This window comes from Microcaecilia unicolor, chromosome 7, assembly GCF_901765095.1.
Source record: "Microcaecilia unicolor chromosome 7, aMicUni1.1, whole genome shotgun sequence".
In the NCBI taxonomy this organism is placed as follows: domain Eukaryota; kingdom Metazoa; phylum Chordata; class Amphibia; order Gymnophiona; family Siphonopidae; genus Microcaecilia; species Microcaecilia unicolor.
This window is the reverse complement of record NC_044037.1, coordinates 101,535,879-101,561,597: the sequence shown is the minus strand read 5'-3', so window position 1 is coordinate 101,561,597 and position 25,719 is coordinate 101,535,879. Positions and strand designations below refer to the sequence as shown.

General features: G+C 46.1%; 1 protein-coding gene across 1 annotated transcript in view; it reads right to left on the bottom strand.

The window, feature by feature from the left end:
* Window positions 1-24,389, bottom strand: part of LOC115474637 (sulfotransferase 1C1-like) — a 63,441-nt gene extending 39,052 nt beyond the window's left edge. Inside the window, exons 1-4 of the mRNA XM_030210218.1 lie at window positions 24,123-24,389; window positions 4,359-4,568; window positions 4,087-4,215; window positions 3,897-3,994 (exon numbers count right to left, since the gene is read on the bottom strand). Of these exons, the coding sequence (XP_030066078.1) occupies window positions 3,897-3,994; window positions 4,087-4,215; window positions 4,359-4,539 (408 nt within the window). The 5' untranslated portion in view covers window positions 4,540-4,568; window positions 24,123-24,389. The remainder of the gene's footprint in view (window positions 1-3,896; window positions 3,995-4,086; window positions 4,216-4,358; window positions 4,569-24,122) is intronic.
* Window positions 24,390-25,719: the final 1,330 nt, after the last annotated feature.

Here is a 25,719-nt window from a genome sequence, read left to right as displayed (position 1 = left end):
GAAAGGAACAGGCATGCATGAAGGAAATGTGGATGTTTCTGTGAGAAGGACATCCATGCCTTTGCTATGCCTCTGATACCCTCTTTATTTATTTATTTGGATTTTGGACCACAAGTAGCAGCAGTGGGATTTGAACCAGCCACCTCTAGATTGTAGGACCAGGGCTCTAACCACTAGGCCACTCTGTCACTCCACTCTACTCCACTCCACTCCTCTCCTCTATTCCACTCCCTTGAAATTTGGCCATCCCTGTGGGGGGCACTTGAGGACATCCAAAATGTTTGAAAGAAGGACATCCATGCCTTCGGTATGCCTCTGCTGACGCACACATACCTCCCCCCCCAGGGACCTGCATACTGTCCCCCCCCCCCCCCCCCCCACCACAGGGATGGCCAAATTTCAAGGGAGTGGAGTGGCGTAGAGGAGTGACAGAGTGGCCTAGTGGTTAGAGCACTGGTCTTGCAATCCAGAGGTGGCCAGCTCAAATCCCACTGCTGCTCTATCTTCCCTGTTATAGTGATATCTTTGAAAGATACCTTGTTCTGAACATTGTGCTTTTGAGCGACTGTCGACCTACCCCCCCCCCCCCCCCCCCCCCCCCCAGTTTCTATTTTAAAAACTGCTCTATCTCTTTTTTAAATGCTGTTGCCAACAACCTGGTTCCACCCTGGTTAAGGTGAAGCCCATCATTTCAGAATAGGCTCCCCCTTCCCCAGAATGTTGTCCAGCTCCTAACAAATCTAAAACTCTCTTCTCTGAACCATTACCTCAGTCACACACTAAGACTCTGGAGCTCTTCTTGTTAGGCCCTTTAAGTGGATAAGGGAACACTTCTAAAAATTCTATCTTGAAGGTTCTGAATTTGAGTCTTCTGTCTAAAACCCTCAAATTGGCTTCCAGAACCTCCTTCCCACAGTTTCCTATGTCATTGGTACCCATGTGAACCAAGACAGCAGGCTCCTCCCTAGCACTGCCCAAATCTTATCTAGGTGCTGCGTGAGGTCTTCCACCTTCGTACCAGGCAGGCAAGTGACCAAGCAATCCTCATGTCCACCAAGCACCCAGCTATCTACATGCCTAATGATCCAATATCCAACTACAATGGCAGTCCTAACCCTTCCTTTCTGGGCAGAAGCCCCTGGAGACACATCCTCGGTGCGAGAGGATATTGCATCTCCTGGAGGGCAGGTCCTGGCTACAGGATCACTTCCTGCCTCTCCACAGTGGTGCTCTCTCTTCAGGAGACCTTTCTTCTTTGTGACAGCACAGAAGTTTCCAGATTAGAGATGGGAGTTCTCTACTATGACCCTGTAGGCCTCCTCTATAAATCTCTCTGCCTCAGCTCCTACAGGTCTGCTATTCTAGCCTCCAGAGATTGGACCTGTTCCCTGAGTGCTAGGAGCTCTTTGCACCAAGTACACACATACAACTTCTCACCAACTGGGAGATAATCAAACATGTGACACTCAGTGCAAAGGACTGGATAGCCCCCCCCCCCCCCCCCCCCCCCATCTCCCTGCTGGAATGCTACCTGCATTTTATTATTGGTGATTTCTTAATTAAGTTGCTAATGGAGTGGGAATATATAAACTAAAGTCCCCTAAGATTTCTAGTTATATGTTATGCTGATATTTAGTGTTTATTATTATTATTATTGTTTTAATGTAATTAGTAGGTCCCCCTCTGTGGATCTGATAGAGATGCCCTAATTAAATTTGTAGCTTCCTAATTGGTTCAAGAGCTAATAAATCAGAGGTCAGGCCAGGGGGTGGGTGAGTGGGAATTAAACTCTAAACTAAGGCTTCCTGTGCCTATTAGCTGTGTTTTATACTGATACTGTAGTTAATGTAAAAAAAGTCTCCTTAAATGCTAGCCTATGGAACAGTAGCAGAGACTTTATATGCTAAGAAAAACTATTCCTTAAACTCCTTTGCTAAGTGAGCAGAGTAACTAAAAAATAAAGTTCCTGAGGTTACCTATTTAATTCTAAGTTTACCTTTCCCCAAGTTTAAAAACAATTTCCCAGCAAATTCTTACCAATGAAAATATCGCCTTCTCTGGAATTGTTCACACAGCACCTCTTCTGGATTGAGTAGAACTCAGCCCTGCTCTACCCTATTTATGTGTGTGTGCTTGCTTTGTGATTCACACTGCAATTAGGGCCCTCTGAACTATTTTCTTTAATCAGTCATTGGGGTTTGATTGACAGATAACTGAACACAGTGATTATCTTGGTGCCTACAAGAAAAACTCTTGCAACGATACTCTGTAAAGGTTTCTTTCTCTAGGAAAGAATTATGACTAGATATTCACAAGTATGAGCCTACCTTCCTTTCTGTTTGTATTGATAGAGATATATTTAAAATGACTAAATTTAAAAGTCTAAACTGAGGCTTCCTGTGTCTATTAGCTCTGCTTTATGCTGATACTATAGTAACTGTAAAAAAAAAGCCCCTTAAGTGCTAGTCTATGGAACTGTAACAAAGACTTTGGGCTCTGTTTCCAAAGGTGCGCTAGTGTTTTTAGTGCATGCTAAAAATTAGCATATGCTAACCATGTAGATGCCCATAATATTCCTATGGGCATCTACACGGTTAGCGCATGCTAATTTTTAGCACACACTAAAAACACTAGTGTGTCTTTGTAAGCAGGGCTGTTTATATGCTAAGAAAAACTATTCCTTAAACTCCTTTGCTAAGTGAGCAGAGTAACTGAAAAATAAGGTCACTGAGGTTAACCATTTAATTCTAAGTCTACCTTTCCCCAAGTTTAAAAACAATTTCTCAGCAAATTCTTACCAATGAAGATCTCTCCATCTCTGGAACTGTTCTCACAGCACCTCTTTTGGACTGACTGCATATTTTTAAAACTTACCCCTAGATTCTATATGTGGCATTCAGATTTGCTTACCCAAATTTGAGAATGCTCCCAGATGCGCACACAAATTAATTGAATTATGAGCTCAGAACCGTCAACAATTGAGAGCTAACAACCAATTGCTAGGGTAAATTGGCACCCATTAGCATTTGTGTATGCACCTGGCTGCATGCTATTCTATAACGCTGAGTGCCTACATCCTATAGCATATATCTCCAAAGGGGTTATGGCTATGGGAGGGGCACAGACATATCAGGGGCATTCCAAAAAGTTGCGCACATTGTTACAGAAAGCTGGGTGTCAGCATTTAGCTCAGGTTTTGGCAGGTGTAAGTATGCTACACAAAGTTAGGGTGCGGGAATCAGCGCTAAGCGCTTTTCTATAAAGAGTGTGTGACTTTTATAGAATAGAGTTTAGAGCCAATTTTTTCCATGCACAAATTTGAGTGTCATTTATAGAATCTGACTCTATGTGTGTAAATCACAGCTCCAACCCTGAATATGCCTGCTCAGATAATGTAAAAGCACACATCTTCTTGGCATCATTTTTACATATGAGAAAACTCATTACAGAATTACCCCCAGGCTGAGGAGGGTAATCTAGGATCATGACTATGCAGTGTAAAAAGAATGAAGTGATTTTGCCAGTCAAACACAAGAGCTGCAGCAGCAAGGACACAAAGCTGAGTTGTGCGGGATGTTCTAGGATAAAGTTTGTATTTTCAGTACTCGCCACTTCTAAATTTTTGTGGAATTGGGGTAGAAATTAGGGTGAGTTGTGTGTGTGTGGGGGGCGGGGAGGGTACTACTAGTGTTGGGTACATTTTATGGGTTACGGGATTTTATAGTGTTTTGTTTTTTATTTTATGCTTTTATAATTGTAAATCACTTCAGGACCTTGGATAGAGGTGATTTAATAAACAGAATTAAATAATAAATAGATTAAGCTCATGTGAGGGAGGGGGACTTAGAGGATGAAAGTCCAGAGGAGAGGAGAGGTAGAGGAGGGAAGAGGTTTACCTTACAGTTCAGCTTCCAGAAAGACTTGGGCACCAACTGAAATGGGAGGTGTGTTTTAATAGTGCGAGGAGATGGGGTCTTCTCAAGGATATCCACACCTGAAGAGAGCAATGAGAGGTCTATGATTCAGTAATATTGTACCATAGGATAATGATAAATGCCTTGGAACAAATAACACAAGGTAAGCCACCTGATGGCAAGGGTTTTGGACTGCAAATTTCCAAGAATGGTATCCGAACGTGGGTGGGGGCCCGGCGAGCCATTTCTATATCCCCTTCATTATTAATGAGGTCCACGATCTCTTGCATCCATGTGGTGCCTAAAGACATTAAACAAAAATGTGTGTAGGTTGATATCACTTAAAAAATAAGGGTGATGTATGAATGTGCCAGTCTGTGTGACTTTTAAATGTCCCCTTGACTTTCTACTCAGAAATTTTCCCCAGTCTCTGGAGGTTCCCACCTGCTTTGGGGTAAGTGGCTATGAGCAAATCATCTGTCCGGGCTTGGAATTCCTCTATTTGCTGCCAGTTCTCAGCAATAGGTTCCATGAGTGGAATCCCATGTACCATTGTTAGGGGGAAACGCTTGAAGACACCTTCTGGGGCAGACTTCAGGATTTCATTGTAATTCTCCTCAGCCATCTCTGCACCAAGGGTGAGTGGTCACAGATCTATGATAAAAGCAAGGAAAGAGTCTGGCAGGATCAACATGGAGGAAACTAGGATGAAGAGAACTAAGAGATAAGCTAATGAAATTACAAGTATTTATGCAGGCCATGTGACTACTGAATTAAAATGATGGAGTAGAAGACATGACACAGACCATGAGACCAATAATTAAAAGTAAAGGCTAAGGGCTCGATATTCAGCTGGCTAAGCTCTAATATTCAGTGTGAGATAGCCAGTTATCTTAGCTGAATATTAGCACTTAGTGGCTAGCCCCGAACAGTTATGTCGCATAGCTTAGTTGTCTAAGTGTGAATATTCAGCGCTAAACTGACTAAGTTGAGTGATTAAGATAGGCCACTTAAATTACAGGCCTATCATTAATCGTCATTAACTTAGTGGCCCTTTTACTAAGCCACGTAAGTGTCCACACGTGCCCAACGCGCACCCAATGTGCGACAAAATGGACTTACCACCTGACTACCGTGTGGCTCTTGCAGTAATTTAATTTTTGGTGTGTGTCTGATACGCTTGTCTGAAAAATAGTTTTTATTTTTGGACACGCGTAACGGGCATGTGCCAAGTGGCATTTGATGTGTGTAGGTCATTACTGCCCAGATTCTTTACCGCTAGGTCAATGGCTGGTGGTAAAGTCTCAGACCCAAAATGGATGCGGGGCAATTTTGATTTTGCCGCATGTCCATTTTCAGCAACAATTTAAAAAGGCCTTTTTCACAGGCGTGCTGAAAAATGGATTGGTGCGTGCCCAAAACCTGTGCCTACACTATCGCAAGCCATTTTTCAGCATGCCTTTGTAAAAGGACCCCTTAACCAGCTAGCACTGAATATTTACTTAGCCAAGTAAGTTGCTGCGGCCAGAACTGAAACTGGATATTTAATGCCTATCATCAACATTTACATAAGGAATCTGGAACAGGAGCAATATTCATATGGCACAAAATTATTCAAAGTTATTAAAACATGAGCAAACTGTGAGGAATTGCAGAAGGATCTTTCCAGACTGAAAAACTGGGCATCTAAATAGTCGATGAAATTTAATTTGGGCCAATGCAAAGTGATGCACATAAAGAAATATAATCCTATCTGTAGAAATTCATTCAGTGTTTTTTGTTAGGACTCAGCACTCTGATAACCTCTTGTTTGATCAACAGTGAATAAGGGAATGACTGAATACTGAAGCGCACAGGGAGAAGATTAAGCAGCAGAAAGAGAAGTTTGCATTGTAAACTCCAAAATATGTATGCCACTATGGGCATTAGAATGGCCATACCTTTTTATGCCATAATTGGAGAAAACATTCCTAATAGTTACTACAGCAAAACTTTCAGATATTATCGGTATACAGATGAAAACTTTATAATTTGGACTGAAGAAGAAGAGAACCATAAACATTTCTACAACGTCTTCAAGGCATCCCATCCTGTAACTCAATATAGGCTAGTCCATGAAAAGTGTCAACTTTTTAGACACCAATCCAAGAGCCAAAGAAAGAGGTCTCTGTTTGCAATGGTCACTTATAGACTTCAGTATACAGGAAACCTACTGACAGATGCAACTACGTTCAAAGTTCCACATATCCTCCACATATAGAATCTAGGGGTATGTTTTAAAAATATGCAGTTTAGTTTAGTAGATATTTATTTATTTATTTAATTTGTTGCATTTGTATCCCACCTATTAAGATATGATATTAATGCTTTCCTATCTAGCTGAGGTACCAAGTGCAGATATAAAGATGGGGACAAGATGATAGGAGGCATTGCGTATGCTCAAGGCTGGCCAGTTCCCACCTCCTCTGAACTTTCTGTTTAGGAGGGGATGGAAGCTGGGAGGCCTTGAACATATGCAAATACTTAAGGCCTCCAGCCTCCCACTGGCGAGCCGTGCAATGCCTTTTATGTAGATGATAAAGTTGTTTTCCCTGGGGAGCAAAGTACGGAATAAATGCCTCTTGGCAAGAGAGGCAGGAAAGGAAGATTTTAGGGGTGTCATAGCACCTGTGACTCCCCCTGTTCCAATGCCTGTACATAGAAGAATTCATTACATACAGTTAAGCTACAAGCCCTTACGCCAATCCCCCTCCCTACCCATCTTCAAATCCTTACTCAAAGCCCACCTCTTCAATGTTGCTTTCGGCACCTAACCTTTATACCTTTCAGGAAATCTAGACTGCCCCAATCTGACGACCCCAACGACTGTTTGTACATTTGTCCATTAGATTGTAAGCTCTTTGAGCAGGGACTGTCCTTCTATGTTAAATTGTACAGCGCTGCGTAACCCTAGTAGCGCTTTAGAAATGTCAAATAGTAGTAGTAGTACAAGATACCAATACATTTACTCTGAGCCACAGGACAAGAATAAACACTTTAAAGTTCTAACAGAATTCTTTAAATAAAATCATCTGCCCCCCCCCTCCAAAAAAAAAAATTGCTTCCTGACTCATGTACCACTTCTAGTAGCAACAATCGAAAAGGAATAGCTTAATGGTTAGAGCAGTAGACTGAGAATCAGGAGAGACAGTTTAAATCCCACTGTAGCTCCTTGTGTCTTGGGCAAATCTCTTAACATTCCATTGCTTCAGGTATGAACTTAAATTATAAGGCCACTATGGACAGAAAAATACCTACTGTTCCTGAATATTTACACTTCAATAATGAAAAATCAAGGACACACATCAACTATTACAGAAAAAACAAAAGGATGACAGTTCAGCAGGTGAACATTTCGCAAAGCAAGATCACTCCGTCAATGACCCTACCAATAAAGGTGCTTAAAGGATCCTTCAGGAGCACACAGGAATGGAAAACCTTTGAAATTAGAATGATCAAACACTTGGGGGATAATTCCATAGAGTGGGCAGTATCCCTTACATGCCAGTTATGTATGTGAATGTTTAGAATATTAGCATAGTTACTCTGTAACTACACGTATGTCTTACATACTGCATAGTCTGTAGATAGGTTTATATGTGGCACAGTGTTCCCTTTAAGATGTGTGCATGTGCATGCGAACACATGCCTAGCAACTGAGCACACAACATTTTTGCTAGCTTTCTTTATTGTGGAGTTGAGGCTGTAAACTTGCGCACAAAACAGAGGTGGACTGACCATTCAGGCAGTACCTGAGGGCCCAGTACCTCCTCCCCACATGTCTGACATCTCTCTCCCCTCTGTCCCCATGTCTAGCACTCCCCCTATCTCCCCCTCCCTCCTTTAACCTCAAAAGTCTTTTTCTCTGTGTAGGGCCCCTGCTGTTTGATACTGACCGGTACCTTCTCTCTGCCATGGCCCGCCCATTTCTGATATAACTTCCTGTTCCTCATGCATGGGCTGTGGCAGAAAGAAGGTTCCAGTTAGTGGCAGACAGCCAGGGCACTGTATGAAGAAAGAAACTTTTGAGGTACACACGATGGGAGAGAGCCAGATCCAGGAACAGAGAAGAGAGAGAGGGAGATATTGGCATTGGGAGGGGGGGAGAAATGTTGGATCAGGGGAAGGAAAGGAGGGAGGGGAAGAGATGATGGAGCTGCAGAGGGGGGTAGAGATGGTGCATCAAGGGGAGGGATAAAGAATGAGAGGGAGAGGTGTTGCATCTGGGGGGATTGGGAGAAAGCTATTGCATCTGGGGAGGGAGGAGAGATATGGGACCCAAGAGCGGAGGTGGAGGGAAAGACATTAAAATGAACAGGAGGAAATATGACCCAGTATGGCTAAGCTTATGTTCTTAGAGGTGGGGCGGCCCAGGACTCACTTATTACCCAGGTCTAGAGACAGGATGGGGGGGATGGATGGGGATGGAAGCAGTTCTATGGGGTTCCCGCGGGGATTGAATCAGTTCCTGCGGGATTCCCGTGGGGATGGAAACAATTCCTGCAGGGTTCCCATGGAAGTGTATGCTGCACCTGCACCAGCCTCTCATCTACTGAGTACCAAGTTCTTTGAGTGCTGTCTCCTTCTCCTCCTCCTCCTTGCTTTAACAGCACAAATGCGGAAAGTCTTCTATTAAGGAGGTGCTAGAGACACAAATGAAGACGGAATTCAAAAAGGCATGGGATGAACATAGAGGATCTCTAATTAGAAAATGGAAGTTATAAAAAACCTAAACTTAATTGGCTGCTTGTGTGTGGATGTGTCGAGTGACGCTTAGATGGCGACTCTGGCTGTGATGAACTAGGGCCGATACAAGGCTGACTTGTATTGTCTGTGTCTCGTATATGGCAATCTGGTTTAGGATGGGCTGGAAAGGGCTTAGACAGCAACTTTAGTGGCTGAAACATGAGGAAAGTGCTGGACAGACTTTTATGGTCTGTGTCCCACAAATGAGAAGACAAATAGACTGGAATGGGCTTCAACAGCGACTCCAGCAGTTGGAGCATAAGGATAGGGCCGGATAGACTTCTATGGTCTATGTCCCAAAAACACCAAAGAAAGGCCATAATCAAGTATATAATATCACACTCATTGATTTAATCATGAATTGATAATGAGTGTGACTATTGGGCAGACTGGATGGACCATTCAGGCCTTTATTTGCCGTCACTTACTATGTTACTATTAATCCTCTTTGCTCCCGGACTAATGCGCAGACCTCAGCTCTGAAATAGGCATGAGCATCAGATGTCAATTGACCTACTGGCACATGCATGTGGCAACCTCTCAGCATAGAGTGCCGGTGAATAAGACAAGTCTTACACATGTGCACCTGTCAGGTTTCTCCCGGAAGCACTTGTTTTGTGAGCCCTTAGACCACTGCCGTGGAGCGTCAGCAGCAGGCAAAATCACCTCCAAACCAGAGACAAGGCAAAATAGGACTGGAACCCCAGACTGGAGTTGCAGCAGAGGCAAACAAGCTGGAACAGACAGAGCAGAAACAGCTAGACTTCACCTGCGCTTGACCGCCGTTCTCCAGGAGTTGAGCCCCTGGGTGCAGGCAGCCAGCAGGACTTTCAGGACAGGGCAGGAACTGGATACCAACAGGAAACACACGGGTCTAGAATACCCAAGGGAGGCTAGGCAGAATACTAGACTGGGACCCTCAAACAAATACCACACTAGGTAGAAAGCAGACAGGGTTGGAATCAAGACAGGGGTGCAGGGCTATGGCTGGAGCTCCAGTAGCTGAGAAATATAAGCAGAGAACAGGACTATGGCTGAAACTCCAGTAGCTTAGAAATACAGGCAGGAAGCAGGGCTATGGCTGGAGCTCCAGTAGCTAGAAATACAGACAGAGAACAGGACTATGGCTGAAGCTCCAGTAGCTAGAAATACAGGCAGGGAGCAGGGCTATGGCTGGAGCTCCAGTAGCTGAGAAATACAGGCAGAGAGCAGAGCAATACTGAAAGCTGCCAAGCAGCTACTAAGACAGAAACCCAAGACAGGAATACAGACCAGAGGCAAGACTAGGAAAAAAACAATAGAACCAAAACTAGCTACACACAGACTAACTAGAATTAAGCTACACACACGCTAACTAGATACAAGCAAGAAACTCAGACTAGAACTGGACTAGGCAGAAGTGCACAGAGCACACCCACATACCAGGGACCTTAGACTATGCAAAGGCAAACACAGCAGTTTCTAGGTGATTAATAAAGCCCATCTGCAGCTGAGGCTAAGCTGCAGCAATCACAAGGCAGCTACGGGTGCTGTTCAGGCACAAACAAGAAAGCAGTGGATGTCACAGCGCTGTGCACTAATATTCCGCAAACTGAAGCGCTATTGATGATAGAGCGATTGCTGGAAACTCTGCCCCTACCTGCGTCTAAAATTCAACTGTTAATCAATATGGCTAGGCTGGTGATTTTCCATAATTATTTTAAATTTCAAGATACTTTTTTTCATCAAATAAAGGGTGCCTATGGTGGCGTGTCTTTTTATGGATCAATTGGAAAAAGATTTTGTGTATACATCTCCTTATTTTGAGAAAGTAGTTAAGTGGTTACGTTTCATAGATGATATTCTGCTGATATAGCAAGGAACCCAAATGGATTTAATGAAATTTTTGGAATATTTAAATGGGGTTAGTGAACATATTAAATTTGTACACCATATTGGCTTTCATGAAGTGAATTTCTTAGATATGACTATTACTTGGGAGCAAGATAAATTCACTACTAGGGTGTATCGTAAGGACACTGACTGTAATACTGTACTACATTATTGTAGTCACCATCCTACAGTTTTGAAAAATAGTATTCCAGCCGGTCAGCTGCTCCATGTTCGGAGATTGTGTAGTTCAAGAACAGAATTCTGCCTTCAAGCAGATAAAATGATTTTGAGGTTTCAAAAGAGGGGTTATCCTCACAGAATATTGAAAAGAGCAGTGAAAAGAGCATTTAATTACCATACTGAATGGAAACAGCAAAAAAGTTTGGAAAGAAATGAAGCACCTTTGACATGCGTGTTGTCTTATATTCGATCCTCTAATGACATCATTCATATTATACGCCGTCACTGGCCTTTATTGGGTATTCATGCCGCAGTTAGAAATATGCTGCGTTTTGTGTTCTCTCGTGGCAGAAACTTAGGAGAACATTTTACATTGGGTAAAAAAGCTGTGGATCAGGAATTGGAATGTGGCCATCGCAGATGTAAACATTGTGTGTACTGTCAATTTAGTATGGAGGTTAATGAAATTAATATTCTTCATTCAGCTAAATCCTACCGTTTGCAGGGTAGAACCGATTGCAATATCATGAACTGTGTTTATGGGTGGTATGTCCATGTGGTTTTTGATATATTGGTTTGACCACACGGAAGGTTAAGATTAGAATGGCTCAACATTTGAGTAATCTTCGTACCGCCCGTCTGGAAGCTCCCCTGGTGTCCCATTGGCTAGAGCTGCAGCATGAAGTGCAAGATTTGCGCTTTGTAGTATTGGATCAGATTAAGTCTCACAGGGGTGGGAATGTTCCTTTAATGTTATTAAGAAAGGAACAGCGTTTAATATTCAATTGGAACACGGTGATGCCAGATGGGTTAAATAAGGAAGTAGATTGGCTGAATATTTAGAGCGGTATTGAAACACTGAGGTCTCGATGTCAGCCATGCGCATGAGTGAGCGTCCTGTTGGATGTTTTCACCGGCGCATCGCTGGTAGTCGAATACCTGATCACCTTGGAAAGCTGGCAAGTATTTGTTTAACAGTTATTGTTTAATAATATTGTCAATGAATTTGGGAGTTTGTGGATGTATGGGGTAGGATTTTAAGAGAATATAAACACATTGTTGTTTTGTTTAGAGCACAAGACCCTTGAAGACGCTGATGTATAGCGAAACATGATCATGTCGGGTCCCAGTGTGGTGGTTCGATTGCCTTGATAATAATGCCTTGAGAGGGGATTCATCTAGTACAATCTAACAGTTGATTTGATCTGAAATTTGAACATTGGAACGAGTACTATAACGGGTGCTGTAGAAAACATATTGGCACCATTAAGGAACTGTGAATCATATGTGGAGCAGTTGAAGAGGTTTCTGATCTGGAATTCACACCAGAGATTATGAACTATGTGATGATTGAAAATAGAACTGAGAACATAATTGATTGAGGACCAATAAAGTGGCATCGTGATGATACATATGTTGATGATTATACAGATTAGTAAGGGAAGTAATTCAGAAACAAGTCCTGTTATATTGTATTGAGTTTATATTGTATTGTATGGGGAGTATGAATGTGAGCAAATGAGTGTGTAAGTGAATTATTACAGCATACAACAGTGAGTTAAGAAATAATTTTATTGCATATTTGTATAAAAGAATTAAATAAAGATATATGGATTATGTATTTAAAGCGGTTGTTGTGTTTTAGGATGCTTAAATGAATACAACCAATTTTTGAGTATTAACCTTAAGTTATATTGTGTTATCAGAGGAGAAGACAATGCAATAACTACAGATCAACAAAATATATTAAAGGCTTTTCAGCACTTTTATGCGTCTCTCTACAAGTCGGAATCTAGCCTAGATGCTAAAACTCTGGCTTTTCTTAAAGACCTTGAACATCATACTCTTGATGATAATGATAATTTAGCATTGATGGCTCCCATAACTGAGCAGGATGTACTATCTGCCATAAAGTCTATGGCTAAAAAAGGCCCCTGGTCCAGATGGTCTTTCATTGGGGTTTTATTTAGCCTTTCCGGCAACACTTGCTCCCCTATTAAGTTCATTCTTTAATCACTTAATTATATCTGGTGAGGTTAGGGGGAGTTTCACTGAGGCAACAATTATAGTTCTGCCGAAGTCTGGCAAAGACCCCCAATATATACAGAACTATCGACCATTGCCACTCATTAATTTGGATGCTAAGATATATGCCAAGATAATTGCAGAGAGACTACAAGTGGTTTTGCCCAAAATTATAAACATCAACCAAACGGGCTTTATGCATGGCAGATATTCCTATGACAATACTAGACTGTTTTCAAATGTAATTCTACAAGCACAGATCTTAACTACTCTGCTTGTAGCTATTGGGCTAGACGCGGAAAAGGCCTTCGATCGTGTGGAATGGCCTTATATGTTTCAAGTACTCAAGTGGTTTGGTTTTGCACCTGCTGTCATTAGGATGATCCAAGTCCTATTCTCCCACCCATCCACTAAAATATTTATAAATGGCCTTTTCTCACCCTCGTTTTCCCCAACAAGAGGAACTAGACAAGGCTGTCCTCTTTCACCACTTTTATTTAATATAGCACTCGAACCCCTATTATTAATACTGCGCTCAGATCAGATTAAAGGTGTAGAATTAGGTAATATTTCGGCTAAACTATCAGCATATGCTGATGATATCTTATTGAACACAACACCCTCATCCATCCCACACATTCTGGAGGTAATTAATAGCTACTCTAAAGCCTCTGGTTACAAGCTAAACCCAACCAAAACAGAAATGTTTCCTTTAAATACAGCCAGCCTCCAATATGACTTCACTCAATCCCCCTTTAAATGGGCTCCTACAGGTCTGAAATACCTAGGTGTGTTATTTGGTACCATTTTGTCAGAGTCTGTTAAACAAAATTCTGAGTATCTGTTGAAGTGTATTACTGAACTGACTAACAAATGATCTCCACTTAAATTATCATGGTGGAGGAGGTTGGACACCATTAAAATGATGATTACACCCAAAGTGAATTATATTCTCAGTATGCTCCCAATACTGTATGGAACAATTATTGGTCAAATTTCTATTGGCAAATAAACCTCCGTGCATTGCCTTAAAGAAACTCAAATGCTCCAAACAACATGGAGGGGTTAATTTCCCCAGTTTCTTGGATTACCACCTGGCTTTTATGCTGAGACAGAGCTCTAAATAGATAACTTCCACTGTAACCGCCAATAAACCACTATGGTTACAATGGGAGTCAGAGAAATACAAATCAGTGCCTTTGCATTTATTAGCTTGGTCATATGTGCCTAAATCTGCTTCCCAAACAGCCTTCAAATCTCTGAATTCTTGCGTTCAGTATCCTTTTATTCAACTATTAACTCGCACATATGGAACAATCCAAACTTCAAGATTAACGACAAATGTGTCTCATGGCCTAAATGGATAGAGGCAGGCGTCTGGTACATACACCAACTTCTTGATCGAAGTAAGTGGATTCCGTTTACAACATTACAATTAACATATAAACGGAACCACCAATGCTACTTTCAACGGCTGCAATTAAAACATTGCATATCTGCTAGCACTGATCTTGACAAGTTAACAAACGCTACACCAAGTTGCTGGGATCTATTCTCCAATGGAAAGAAAATAGCTTCTAACTGGTATAAGCTGCTACAAGACTGGTCTTTTCCTGCACCGTCCGCTTTAGAAAGCATATGGAATAAGGAACTTAAAGCGAATGCTACATACCTGTAGAAGGTATTCTCCGAGGACAGCAGGCTGATTGTTCTCACTGATGGGTGACGACCACGGCAGCCCCTCCAATCAGAAACTTTACTAGCAAAGGCCTTTGCTAGTCCTCGCTCGCTCATGCGCACCGTGCATGCGCGGCCGTCTTCCCGCCCGAACCGGCTCGTGTTCGTCAGTCCCATATGTAGCAAGACAAACAAGGGAAGACACAGCTCCAAAGGGGAGGCGGGCGGGTTTGTGAGAACAATCAGCCTGCTGTCCTCGGAGAATACCTTCTACAGGTATGTAGCATTCGATTTCTCCGAGGACAAGCAGGCTGCTTGTTCTCACTGATGGGGTATCCCTAGCCCCCAGGCTCACTCAAAACAACAAACATGGTCAATTGGGCCTCGCAACGGCGAGGACATAACTGAGATTGACCTAACAATTTATCCAACTAACAGAGAGTGTAGCCTGGAACAGAATAAACATGGGCCTAGGGGGGTGGAGTTGGATTCTAAACCCCGAACAGATTCTGAAGTACTGACTGCCCGAACCGACTGTCGCGTTGGGTATCCTGCTGCAGGCAGTAATGAGATGTGAATGTGTGGACAGATGACCACGTTGCAGCTTTGCTCTTCAATAGTGGCTGACTTCAAGTGGGCTACCGACGCTGCCATGGCTCTAACATTATGAGCATTGACATGACCCTCAAGAGCCAGCCCAGCCTGGGCATAAGTGAAGGAAATGCAATCTGCTAGCCAATTGGATATGGTGCGTTTCCCCACGGCCACTCCCCTCCTATTGGGATCAAAAGAAACAAACAATTGGGCGGACTGTCTGTTGGGCTGTGTCCGCTCCAGATAGAAGGCCAATGCTCTCTTGCAGTCCAATGTGTGCAGCTGACGTTCAGCAGGGCAGGAATGAGGACGGGGAAAGAATGTTGGCAAGACAATTGACTGGTTCAGATGGAACTCCGACACAACCTTTGGCAAGAAGTTAGGGTGAGTGCGGAGGACTATTCTGTTATGATGAAATTTAGTGTAAGGGGCCTGGGCTACCAGGGCCTGCAGCTCACTGACTCTACGAGCTGAAGTAACTGCCACCAAGAAAATGACCTTCCAGGTCAAGTACTTCAGATGGCAGGAGTTCAGTGGCTCAAAAGGAGGTTTCATCAGCTGGGTGAGAACGACATTGAGATTCCATGACACTGTAGGAGGTTTGACGGGGGGCTTTGACAAAAGCAAACCTCTCATGAAGCGAACAACTAAAGGCTGCCCTGAGATTGGTTTACCTTCCACACGGTAATGGTATGCACTGATTGCACTAAGGTGAACCCTTACAGAGTTGGTCTTGAGACCAGACTCAGACAAGTGCAGAAGGTATTCAAGCAGGGTCTGTGTAGGACAAGAGCGAGGATCTAGAGCCTTGCTGTCACACCAGATGGCAAACCTCCTCCATAAAAGGAAGTAACTCCTCTTAGTGGAATCTTTTCTGGAAGCAAGCAAGATGCGGGAGACACCCTCTGACAGACCCAAAGAGTCAAAGTCTACGCTCTCAACATCCAGGCCGTGAGAACCAGAGACTGGAGGTTGGGATGCAGAAGTGCCCCTTCGTCCTGTGTGATGAGGGTCGGAAAACACTCCAATCTCCACGGTTCTTCGGAGGACAACTCCAGAAGAAGAGGGAACCAGATCTGACGCGGCCAAAACGGAGCAATCAGAATCATGGTGCCTCGGTCTTGCTTGAGTTTCAACAAAGTCTTCCCCACCAGAGGTATGGGAGGATAAGCATACAGCAGACCTTCCCCCCAGTCCAGGAGGAAGGCATCCGGTGCCAGTCTGCCGTGGGCCTGAAGCCTGGAACAGAACTGAGGGACCTTGTGGTTGGCTCGAGAAGCAAAGAGATCTACCAAGGGGGTGCCCCACACCTGGAAGATCTGTCGCACTACTCGGGAGTTGAGCGACCACTCGTGAGGTTGCATAATCCTGCTCAGTCTGTCGGCCAGACTGTTGTTTACGCCTGCCAGGTATGTGGCTTGGAGCACCATGCCCTGACGGCGAGCCCAAAGCCACATGCTGATGGCTTCCTGACACAGGGGGCGAGATCTGGTGCCCCCCTGCTTGTTGATGTAATACATGGCAACCTGGTTGTCTGTCTGAATTTGGATAATTTGGTGGGATAACCGATCTCTGAAAGCCTTCAGAGCATTCCAGACTGCTCGTAACTCCAGGAGATTGATCTGCAGATCGCGTTCCTGGAGGGACCAGCTTCCTTGGGTGTGAAGCCCATCGACATGAGCTCCCCACCCCAGGAGAGACGCATCCGTAGTCAGCACCTTTTGTGGCTGAGGAATTTGGAAAGGACGTCCCAGGGTCAAATTGGACCAAATCGTCCACCAATACAGGGATTTGAGAAAACTCGTGGACAGGTGGATCACGTCTTCTAGATCCCCAGCAGCTTGAAACCACTGGGAAGCTAGGGTCCATTGAGCAGATCGCATGTGAAGGCGGGCCATGGGAGTCACATGAACTGTGGAGGCCATGTGGCCCAACAATCTCAACATCTGCTGAGCTGTGATCTGCTGGGACGCTCGCACCCGCGAGACGAGGGACAACAAGTTGTTGGCTCTCGCCTCTGGGAGATAGGCACGAGCCGTCCGAGAATCCAGCAGAGCTCCTATGAATTCGAGTCTCTGCACTGGGAGAAGATGGGACTTGGGATAATTTATCACAAACCCCAGTAGCTCCAGGAGGCGAATAGTCATCTGCATGGACTGTAGAGCTCCTGCCTCGGATGTGTTCTTCACCAGCCAATCATCGAGATAGGGGAACACGTGCACTCCTAGCCTGCGAAGCGCCGCTGCTACTACAGCCAAGCACTTCGTGAACACTCTGGGCGCAGAGGCGAGCCCAAAGGGTAGCACACAGTACTGGAAGTGACGTGTGCCCAACTGAAATCGCAGATACTGTCTGTGAGCTGGCAGTATCGGGATGTGCGTGTAGGCGTCCTTCAAGTCCAGAGAGCATAGCCAGTCGTTTTCCTGAATCATGGGAAGAAGGGTGCCCAGGGAAAGCATCCTGAACTTTTCTTTGACCAGATATTTGTTCAGGGCCCTTAGGTCTAGGATGGGACGCATCCCCCCTGTTTTCTTTTCCACAAGGAAGTACCTGGAATAGAATCCCAGCCCTTCTTGCCCGGATGGCATGGGCTCGACCGCATTGGCGCTGAGAAGGGTGGAGAGTTCCTCTGCAAGTACCTGCTTGTGCTGGAAGCTGTAGGATTGAGCTCCCGGTGGGCAATTTGGAGGTTTGGAAACCAAATTGAGGGTGTATCCTTGCCGGACTATTTGGAGAACCCACTGGTCGGAGGTTATGAGAGGCCACCTTTGGTGAAAAACTTTCAACCTCCCCCCGACCGGCAGATCGCCCGGCACTGACACATTGATGTCGGCTATGCTCTGCTGGAGCCAGTCAAAAGCTCGTCCCTTGCTTTTGCTGGGGAGCCGAGGGGCCTTGCTGAGGCGCACGCTGCTGACGAGAGCGAGCGCGCTGGGGCTTAGCCTGGGCCGCAGGCTGTCGAGAAGGAGGATTGTACCTACGCTTACCAGAAGAGTAGGGAACAGTCTTCCTTCCCCCATAAAAACGTCTACCTGTGGAGGTAGAAGCTGAAGGCTGCCGGCGGGAGAACTTGTCGAAAGCGGTATCCCGCTGGTAGAGCTGCTCTACCACCTGTTCGACCTTCTCTCAAAAAATATTGTCCGCACGGCAAGGCGAGTCCGCAATCCGCTGCTGGATCCTATTCTCCAGGTCGGAGGCACGCAGCCATGAGAGTCTGCACATCACCACACCTTGAGCAGCGGCCCTGGACGCAACATCAAAGGTGTCATACACCCCTCTGGCCAGGAATTTTCTGCATGCCTTCAGCTGCCTGACCACCTCCTGAAATGGCTTGGCTTGCTCAGGAGGGAGCTTGTCCACCAAGCCCGCCAACTGCCGCACATTATTCCGCATGTGTATGCTCGTGTAGAGCTGGTAAGACTGGATTTTGGCCACGAGCATAGAAGAATGGTAGGCCTTCCTCCCAAAGGAGTCTAAGGTTCTAGAGTCCTTGCTCGGGGGCGCCGAAGCATGCTCCCTAGAACTCTTAGCCTTCTTTAGGGCCAAATCCACAACTCCAGAGTCGTGAGGCAACTGAGTGCGCATCAGCTCTGGGTCCCCATGGATCCGGTACTGGGACTCGATCTTCTTGGGAATGTGGGGATTACTTAAAGGCTTGGTCCAGTTCGCCAGCAATGTCTTTTTTAGGACATGATGCATGGGTACTGTGGATGCTTCCTTAGGTGGAGAAGGATAGTCCAGGAGCTCAAACATTTCAGCCCTGGGCTCGTCCTCCACAACCACCAGGAAGGGGATGGCCGTAGACATCTCCCGGACAAAGGCCGCAAAAGACAGACTCTCGGGAGGAGAAAGCTGCCTTTCAGGGGAGGGAGTGGGATCAGAAGGAAGGCCATCAGACTCCTCATCAGAGAAATACTTGATGTCCTCCTCCTCCTCCCATGAGGCCTCACCATCGGTATCAGACACAAGTTCATGAACCTGTGTCTGAAGCCGTGCCCGGCTCGACTCCGTGGAACCACGGCCACGGTGTGAGCGTCAAGAGGTAGACTCCCTCGCCCGCACCGGCGAAGCTCCCTCCGCCGACGTTGTCGGGGAGCCTTCCTGGGAGGCGACCGCAGTCGGTACCGCAAGCGGCACCGATGTCGGAGACCTCACCCCGGGCAAGGGGCCAGCCTGCGCCTCACTCGACGGTACCGGTGGCGCAAGCACCCCCGGTACCGGAGCGGAAGGGCGCAACAGCGCTCCCAGGATCTCTGGGAGAACGGCCCGGAGACTCTCGTGCAGGGCGACTGTGGAGAAAGACATGGAAGCCGATGCAGGTGTCGAAGTCAGAGTCTGTTCCGGGCGTGGAGGCTGTTCCGGGCTGTCCAAGGTGGAGCGCATCGACACCTCCTGAACAGAGGGTGAGCGGTCCTCCCGGTGCCGATGCCTACTGGGTGCCGACTCCCTCGGCGACCCAGAGCTGTCGGTACCGACGCGGGAAGGAGACCGGTGTCGATGCTTCTTTGACTTTTTCAAACGAAGCACGTCACCGGAGCTTCCCGGTACCGATGAGGAGGACGTAGATTCCAACCGTCGCTTCCTCGGGGCCGAGGCCGAAGAAGGTCGGTCTCGGGGGGGCTGTACCGCAGGAGCCCTCAGGGTAGGGGGAGACCCACCCGAAGGCTCACCGCCACCAGCAGGGGAATGGACAGCCCTCACCTGCACTCCAGTCGAAGCACCACCGTCCGACGACATCAGCACTAGTGGAGGTCCCGGTACCACCGACGCCGACGCAGCCTTCCGATGTCTCGGCCCCGACGATGCAGAAGGTCGATGTCTCGATGCAACCGATACAGTCGCGGCCGAGGACGGAGGTCTTGACGCAGTCGACGTCGACGCACTCGATACTCCCGGTGCCGATGCCGACGAAGAGCCCGAGAACAAAACGTTCCACTGGGCCAATCTCGCTACCTGAGTCCTTTTCTGTAAAAGGGCGCAAAGACTACAGGCCTGCGGGCGGTGCCCAGCCTCCAGACACTGAAGACACGACACGTGCCTATCAGTGAGCGAGATTACCCGGGCGCACTGGGTACACTTCTTGAAGCCGCTGGGAGACTTCGATGACATGGGCGGAAAAATCACGCCGGTGAAATCAAAACTCGTAATTGCGGTAAGGCACCAAAAAGAGAGGGAGAAAAAAAACTTGACCCGAGGCCTCAAAAGGGCCTACCCCGAAAACGAAAGAAAACTTCACGGGGCCAAAAACTGGAAATACGGGAAGGGGAAAAAGACCGAAAGGCCCTTCTCCGAAATCCCCTTTTTTTTTTTTTTAAATCGAAAAGTCAAAAGACGCGCGAGGGTCAACTTAAGGGGCGCGAATGGCGCAAACACGACTGTACGGAGCGCGGACAAAAGAAGACTGACGAACACGAGCCGGTTCGGGTGGGAAGATGGCCGCGTATGCGCGGTGCGCATGGGCGCGCGAGGACTAGCAAAAGCCTTTGCTAGTGAAGTTTCCGATTGGAGGGGCTGCCGTGGACGTCACCCATCAGTGAGAACAAGCAGCCTGCTTGTCCTCGGAGAATACTTCATTAACTTCTGATCAATGGGAAAAAGCTTGGTCTTCACTATACAAGTCCTCTAAATCAGCAGCATATACCCAATTGTCTTTTTTTGTGCTTCATAGAGCCTTATGGATACTGAATAAACTATCTAAAATTGACAAAAGTTCATCAAATCGTTGCTGGTCGTGTAACTCCTCTATAGGCACTTTTGGACCACCTTCTGTACTTCTGCCCATTGCTGGAAGAATATTGGTCTCAAATTTGGAAATCTATCTCCAATATTCTGGATATTAAGGACACCTTATCATACACTATCATTATAACTGGAGAGTCTGGTTTGAGGTCTTCTATGAAGTCATATGAAGCTAAATTACTCCGCATATTATTACACATAGCAGTCAAGATGATTTGCCATAGCTGGAAAGACTTCACACATATGACAGATGGTGGAATACAGTGTGTCTAAGTGTCAAATATGAACATGCAGCTGCCGAAAGCTGTGGGTCTACTGTTTCTTTTAAGAAAGTATGGTCTCCAATACAAACTTATGTTTCTCAACACTAACAGTATTATGATGTTGGGTGCTATAGCTATACTCTTATGTATACACTAGTAATGAAGGCCGGTTTCTGGCACAAATGAAACGGGCGCTAGCAAGGTCCTCCGCTCCCCCCCCCCCCGACATAGGCCCCGCCCATCCCCGGTACGGGCACATTGGCTCCCCCCTCCAAAATCGGCAACCCCCCTCTACTACCCTCCCCTCCTCTTACCGGAGTCCCAGCCGCAGAAGTGAAGGGCAAGGTACTTCGGAGATTCTGGTTCCTTAATCCGTTCTGTTCGCTATGAGCTGTGTGCCCTGATTGGCTGATCCTGCCCTTGCAGAAACAGGAAATGAGGGCGGGACCAGCCAATCAGGGCACAGAGCTCATAGCGAACAGAACAGAAGGCAGCAGAATCTCCGAAGTACGTTGCCCTTCAGTTCTGCGGCTGGGACTCCAGTAAGAGGAGGGGAGGGTAGTAGAGGGGGGTTGGCGATTTTGGAGGGGGGGCCGACGTGCATGTACTAGGGATGGGCGGAGCATATGTTGGGGAGCAGAGGGGCGTTGGGCGGGTGGAGGCATGGGAGTGGTTTGGCGTTTTTGGAGGGGGGTGATGTGCACGGGCATCTGTGAGAGAGGGGGGTTTGGATTTTGGGGGGGGGTGACGCGTGCTTCGTTTACAGTGTATGGGAATGACGGCTGCGTTGGGGAGTGAAAAGACAGATCAAGCAATGGGCTTCCTAGCTTAGTGTAGTTGTGGTCATTATGACCCGCCCCCGACGTCATAACGTTTTGACGTGAGGGCGGGGCAGAGTTAGATGGTTTGTAAAAGCGGTTACAGAGCTTCGAACTTACGAACCCTGAAGCCACAAAGTTTAGAACGTTGAGGTTGCTTTTTATGTGCAGATGGGGCGTGGCTGAGGGCGGGTCTATGAGTGAGGGTGAGTGGTCCACATAGCCTAGCCTACACAGAGTACAGGAGTTCAGTACTTCACTGCCACGGAGTGAGCTTCAGAACATTTGAGGGGGGATTTTATTTATATAGATTTATCTTTTCGAACATTATCAAGCTTGCTGTGGATAATATTAGTAACTCCATTTTCCTTTGTTGTATCTTATTTGCTATTCTCGAGTTACTTTCATCACTGTTTCTTGCCTAGCTGAGTACATGATATAACTTGTTAAGTTGTCACCACTGGCTATTTACACTTTGTAATTTTGTTATATAAAACCAATAAAACTTATTGAAATATAAACATGGCTTAGCGTAAGAGGAAATTATAGACTGTAGTTCTTATCTATTTAAAAGATTAAGGAAATTGACTGTAAAAAAATCTGTTTGTCTCTTTTTTTAAATATTTGCTCCATTAACCATTGTGTTACCTCAAATAAATGCAAGTCACTGGGAAGCCCAACCTGGTACATGAAGTGAAATGTTCCCTTTTGTCTTACCAAACTGCTTTGTTCTGTAATCTAATTTCCCAGTTGAAATCAGTCTTGAACCCCCATGCCAACTTGTTGCCTCAGCTGACAGTTCTGCTACAGCCCCACCTTCCATTGAACCAATTATAGCACCCTGTCAACCTGCTTGGACTGATGAATGCCACTGTCTGGGGAAGGGGGGGGGGGGGGGTTCTTGCTACTAAAGTCATGATCCCAAATGAGAGTCACAATCCACAGTTTGAGAACCAGTGGTCTAGGAAGCAAGTCACCATCACCCCTTAGATGAACTCATGCTGCACTGCCCCTGCCAATCAGGAGTGGGTGCTTTATCGAAGAAAAACAAACAAAAATGACAAAATCTTAATGCCTCTCCACTTTTGGCTCAGATATCTTCAATGCCCCTAGCCTACCCACAGAGCACCAGGAGATACCCATAGGAGGAGTATCATGGCTGACAGTGATCCTTCTTCCCCACCAGCTGAAGAGATCCAGAGCACATCTAACAGTAGGAGCAATCAGAGTTTGGTCAACTGCTTTGCCTTCCCATTGATGATCTTCTAAGATGAGAATTTAATTTCAGGGGAATGGTCTGGAATCCAGTTCTGCCACTTCTTTTCAGACTCCAGAATCAGAACAGCAGAAGTGAGGTATCCCAGCCCTTCCCTTCCAAGTAGCCTGCAGGGGAGGGGGTGTGGGGGGGGGGGGGGAGGACTGATACAGGGAATAGAACCGACACTCTGTTCCTTAATGCAGCCCATTTTCTGTAGCTCCTGCTCTTGCCTTCCACCTCCCCTGGCTCCACAGTTCCACTTCCCTTTTCTCTGCAAATCAAGCCCTGTCCACATAAGTGCCTCATATAAAAGGCTTGAAGAGGGTAAGCCTCCCAATCCCTAACTTTGACCTTCCCCACCTGCTCGCTCACTCACTGGCTGCCACCTCTGCTGGTCCCGCTACATTCCCGGGTCAGTGATGGCCTAAAAACAGTAAGATGCTCAGGACCTTGACAGTTAAAAGCATATGTATTTTGACAGGCATTTACTGGATATTAGGACCCTTAGACTGGTAAGAGATCATGACACGGCTGTGATCTCTAACCCCTACACCTTTAAGGGACTGACAGGATATGGCACATAAACTGCTTCAACAAACTGGAGGGGAAGAGGGTATGGAATCAGGACTTCAAGGTGGAGAAAGGGGGGGAGATAAAAGTATGAATCAATATGCAACTCAATTCCAGACACCTGTGTTCCAATCTGGAGAACCATACATTCAGTTTTGTCAAAGCAGCTTATTCTTGGCTTTCTCTACTCTGCTGTTTTTGTGCACTCACGTTCAAAAACACATAGCTTGTAGTATACATAATTTCTACCTTGCAGCACTCTTTGCTATTCTTGTATTGACACCTACATATGAAAAACCATATCAGTGTATCTCAGTCCAGCAGACTGTCAGGATCCTAATCTTCCCCAGACATTGCCAAAGTCAAGATAGCAGAGAAGCATTCAACTGTTGAACAGGTGGGAGAAAGTCCCTGGAAACCAACTTACCACAGTCAGTGATGGGATGTCTGAATCTCTTGGGAAGCAGGTCTGCGTGAGTAACGGCTTCTAGTCGAAAGCAAGCAGGAAAGACTAGAGGTGGCTTCTCTTTCTTCAGTCAAGCAGGAAGTTCCCTGGAATTGTCAACTCTGCAAATAAACTTGTGTAATAGAAGCTGCATGAGCAGATAAGGCACTGGAAAGAGTAGGAAAGCAGAAGAGAAGTGAAAAGCATTTACAGGGAACATTGCTTTATGACTGATCATGAATATGTTTGTTTAGCACTGAGAAAAAGTGGCAAGGGAGGTTCCCTGGACATCAGCCTAAAACCTTTTGCGGATCATATGCTGGAATCTATTCAAGCTTTGTATTGCACAACCATAGCACTGCTGGGATACAAACTTTTTAAGCTCATATTCTAGGGAATAAAATTCCTGACCTTCAAAGCTTAATGGTGAATCAACTTTCACCCTTAGCAGGCATACTCGGAGATACCAAGTCACACTCATTAGGAGTGTGTCACACTCATTTGAAGATTCTCTCACTCTCACACTCTTTGAGCCCCTTCGCTGATCAGAGCCTCAGTGTTAGTGCACTGATCCTGATCTCTGGAGGGAAAAAATCTGAGCACTCCTACATGCCTCCAGTGGCTGACAGGTTCTCAGGAGCAAAAAGAGTCAGTCTGAGAGGTGGGAATTAAGGATCTGGGTTGAGAAGCACTGTGGAAAGACACAGAAAGCAGGAAGGAAAAGTGGGAAGAGATTCCTTTTCCAAATGTGTATTAACAGAGAGGGGGGGGGGGGGCATTTCAGTGGTTGTGTCTTGACCTGCACTGAGAAGGGGAGATGACAGAGGTCCATAAAGGGTCCCAACTATTGAAGTGCACCAATGAGGGAGCGTCAGAGAGGTACCAGCACTCTGTTCCTTAATGCAGCCAATCTTCTGTTGCTCCTGCCCTTGCTTGCCACCTCCCCTGGCTCCACAGTTTCACTAACCTTTACCTTCCCTGCCTGCTGTCTTACTCATTGGCTACCAAGTGATCCCGCTACATTCCCAGGTCAGTAATGGCGAAAAAAAAAACGTAAAGATGCTCAGGACCACTGCTTTCAGGTGCTGTAGCTAGCTCTGCTAGTTCTGCCCCCTGTAATGTAAATTCCTTGTTTAGGGGGGCAAGAACAGTAGAGCTATCAGTAGAATGCACTGAGCAGTGTTCCCGTGCATCTTTGCTGGTTTGTTTGGGGTTTTTTTTTGCTGCAGTGGGCTCAGCAGAGATGGCAATGGGAGGGAAGGCTGGAAGGAGGAACAGAAGATGCTGTGTGGCAAAGGGAAAGATAAAGAAAGTTTAGGGGGAGAGAGATGAGATACTGATTGGCAGGGGAGAGGGTAAAAGAGACAGGAGGTGCTGGATGGCTGGGGGAGAGAGAGAGGAGATGCTGGATGAAAGAGGGAGAGAGGCAGAGAGGAGATGCACGATGGCAGGGGAAGAGACAGAGAGAAGATGCTGGATTACTTTGGGGAGAGACAGCTGCTGCATAGCAGGGAGAGAAATAGAAACAGTGAGATACAGAAGAGATGCTGGTTGTCAGGGTGACAAGAAAGAGACAGAG